General features: G+C 65.3%; 1 protein-coding gene across 1 annotated transcript; it reads left to right on the forward strand.

Moving 5' to 3' along the window:
* The first annotated feature begins 719 nt into the window (after positions 1-719).
* On the forward strand, positions 720-2,491 carry TMEM158 (transmembrane protein 158). The gene is made up of 2 exons (XM_051961082.1): positions 720-1,722; positions 1,849-2,491. Exons 1-2 carry the CDS (start codon positions 807-809, stop codon positions 2,331-2,333), a joined length of 1,401 nt encoding a protein of 466 aa, XP_051817042.1. The 5' UTR covers positions 720-806; the 3' UTR covers positions 2,334-2,491.
* The last annotated feature ends 841 nt before the right edge of the window (positions 2,492-3,332 follow it).

The raw sequence follows: 3,332 nt of genomic DNA on the forward strand, positions 1-3,332 counted from the left end.
GGCTTGGAAGCCAAGACCTTCCGGAGTTTGCAGGTGCAGGGGAAGAAAGGGCGGGGAGGGGGGAGGGGCGGGGAGGAGCAGGGGAGGGGCTCAGGTTTGCGAAGAAAGTAGCGGAGGCGGAAGAAGCGGAGGGGGTGGGGGTTAGAGGGAAGAGCAGCGCTGCGCCCAGCTGACAGAGGGCTCTCCCAGTCTCCCAACCCCAGCGCTGCGCTACGAACTCCAGACCCATCCCATCCCCTCCCCTCCAGTCCACTCCCTTCTGCTGCCGTCCCCTCCCCTCCCCATGGGGAGGATTCCCCCACTAACACGTCTGAGCCAGCCGCAGCCTCTCTCCAGGCTGGGGAGGAGGAGGGAAAAGCAGCACGGAGCCACCGCCGTCGCTGCTGCTGTCACACTTTCCCCTCCTTCTCCCTCCTCCTCCTCCTCTTCTTCCTCCTCCTCCTCCTCTTCTTCCTCCACCTCCACCACCACCACTACCACCTCCCCCTACTCCTCCTCTTCCTCCTCCTCCCCCGCTTTCTCCTCCTGGCACCTAAACTAGGCTCCGAGCTCTCCCCTCATTGCATCTCTCACCAGCAGCTGCTGCAGCCGGACTAGCGGCCGTGATCGCCTCTGTGCCCGCGCCCGAGGCTCTCCTCCTTCTCTTCCTCGCCTTCCTTCTCCTCCACCTCCACCTGCTCCTTGGGCTTCTCCGCGGCGGGGAGGGATCTCCCTGACCGCCGCCCCTCGTCCCAGCGGTGGCCGCCCGCGCCATGCATCCTTCTTCTTCTCCTCCTCCTGCCCCTTCGAGGCGCTAAGTCAGTCTCATGCTGCTGCTGCTCCGGGGGCTGAGGCTGGTCGCAGCCTTCTTGCTGCTGCCGGTCCGGGGCTGGGCCTCTACCGCTGGGGGGCAGGACGAAACGGGCCTCTTCCTGCCTCCACTCAACGCCTCCTCCTCCTCCTCGCCGTCGCCCCCCGAATCCAAAACCACCACCAGGGCCATGGAGCTTGACCTGGAGGCGCCCCAGGTTGACGAGGACGCGGAAGACCCGGGAGAACCGGGAGACCCAGGTGGCCAGGAAGCCGCGGAGAGAAGCCACGCGACCCCGCCGTCTGACCCCAACTCGACCGCTTCCCCGGCTGCCTCCTCGGCCGCCTCCTCGGCCTCCTCCTCGGTAGCCTCCCCGAATGACTCCTCGCCCCTGCCTGCCGCCGCCGCCGCCGCCGCTGCCGCCGCCGCTGCCTCCACCTCGCCCCTGGCCGCCGCCGCCGCCGCCTCGCCCTTGCCCGCCGTCGCCCGCGCCTCGGCGCACCAGGAGCAGCAGAGGGGTCCGGAGGCGGCGGAGCGGGGCGGTGGGGACCACGACGACGAGCAGCAGCAGGCGCCTCACCAGGAGCAGCAGCAGCCGCAGCAGCAGCATCAGCACGAGGAGGCGCACTGCAACATCAGTGTGCAGCGCCAGATGTTGAGCTCCCTGCTGGTCCGCTGGAGCCGGCCCCTGGGCATCCAGTGCGACCTGCTGCTCTTCTCCACCAACGGCCACGGCCGCGCCTTCTTCTCGGCCGCCTTCCACAGGGTGGGCCCGCCACTCCTCATCGAACACCTGGGGCTGGCGGCCGGGGGTGCCCAGCAGGACCTGCGCCTCTGCGTGGGCTGCGGCTGGGTCCGGGGTCGCCGGCTGGGCCGCCTCCGGGGGGGGACTGCGGCTGCTGCTGCCGCGGCTGCGGCGGCGGCGGCGGCGGCGGCTGCCGCTGCGGCGGCCACCAGCCCCGGCCCCGGTCCCGGTCCCGGCCCGGCCTCGGCCTCCGCCGCCTCCTCCGCATCCGCCGCCGCCGCCGCTTCTTCGGCTGCTGCTGCAGCTTCTGCATCGCTGCCCTCCTACCCCGCGGCCGAGCCGGGCCAGCTCTGGTGGCAAGGGGAGCCGCTGAATTTCTGCTGCCTGGATTTCAGCCTCGAGGAGCTCAAGGGCGAGCCCGGCTGGCGGCTGAACCGCAAGCCCATCGAGTCCACGCTGGTGGCCTGCTTCATGACCCTGGTCATCATCGTGTGGAGCGTGGCCGCCCTCATCTGGCCGGTGCCCATCATCGCCGGCTTCCTCCCCAACGGCATGGAGCAGCGGAGGACCGCCGGCAGCAGCAGCGGCGGCGGCGGCGGCGGCGGCGGCGGCAGCGGAGGGACCGGTGGCGGCGGCGGCGGCAGCGGGGCCGGCGGGGGCGGGGCCGCCCCCTCCTCCTCTTCCTCTTCCTCCGCGGCGGCAGCCGCGGCGGCTGTCACATCTGGAACCGCTGCAGCAGCCGCCGCGGCCGCCGCCGCGGCCGCCGCCGCCGTCACATCGGGCACCGGGGCCAAGTAGCCCCCCGGGGTCCACCCCCCGCGACTTCCCCGAATCTCCCCAGCCGCGGCTCCCCGCCACCTCTCGGGGCCCTTGCCTTCCCACTTCCAGCGTGACGGGGCTGCGGCTCCTCTCCTCCCAGCTCTTCGTGGTCCTCCTCCTCCTCCTCCTCCTCCTCCTCCTCCTCCTCCTCCTCCTCCTCCTCCTCTCCTCCTCCTCCTCCTCCTCCTCCTCCTCCTCCTCCTCCTCCTCCTCCTCCTCCTCCTCCCTTACCCTCCTCTCTGCTCCTCCTTCCTCTTCTCCCTTTGACTATGTTTGTTGTCTCTTGGGTGACTCACCCGGCGGTATACTCGACAGGTTTTATTCGTGCTGTAGTTACCATTAATTGTTCTTCTTTTTGGGGGGGATGGGGTGGGAACGGGGAGGGGGGGCAAGAGACGGCCAACAGCTGTGGCAAACGCTTTCCTGTCTTTAAAAAGAAACGTCTGGGGTCACATCCTAAAGCTTTGCAAGTCTAATCCAAGTTCATGGACCACAGCTACATGATGAGCACCTGTAAAGAGGGGTAGGGATGTATTGGGCATCTTTCACGATTCCTTCCTTAGGTTTCCCAAGCAATGCATACCTTCCTTCCCTCCCCACCCCGCCCCCATGTACCCAACATTCATAGCAGAAAAATGACCAAATCCTGTGTATTTGTTTTATATTTTTAATAACTTTCAAAGGGATGTTTTAGTACACACAAACACACACACACACACACACACACACACACAGGCCAAACTGCAGTCATTGTAGTAAAAGGAGCTCTTTATATATGCCCACAGATGTATTTGCAGTGTTTGGGGTTTGGGGGAGGGCTGGGTTTTTTTTTTTTTTATTTACAAAGGGGAGAGTTTTGTGAGCAGGATATAAAATTGATATATTGCTACTGAGGATACTGGACTTTAATGAACCTTCTTTCAAGTCGATTTACCAAATGAAGCCTTCTCTTGTGTATTTCTTCTTGTAGCTCTGTGT

The sequence above is a fragment of the Antechinus flavipes genome, chromosome 5, assembly GCF_016432865.1.
Source record: "Antechinus flavipes isolate AdamAnt ecotype Samford, QLD, Australia chromosome 5, AdamAnt_v2, whole genome shotgun sequence".
Classification (NCBI taxonomy): Eukaryota; Metazoa; Chordata; class Mammalia; order Dasyuromorphia; family Dasyuridae; genus Antechinus; species Antechinus flavipes.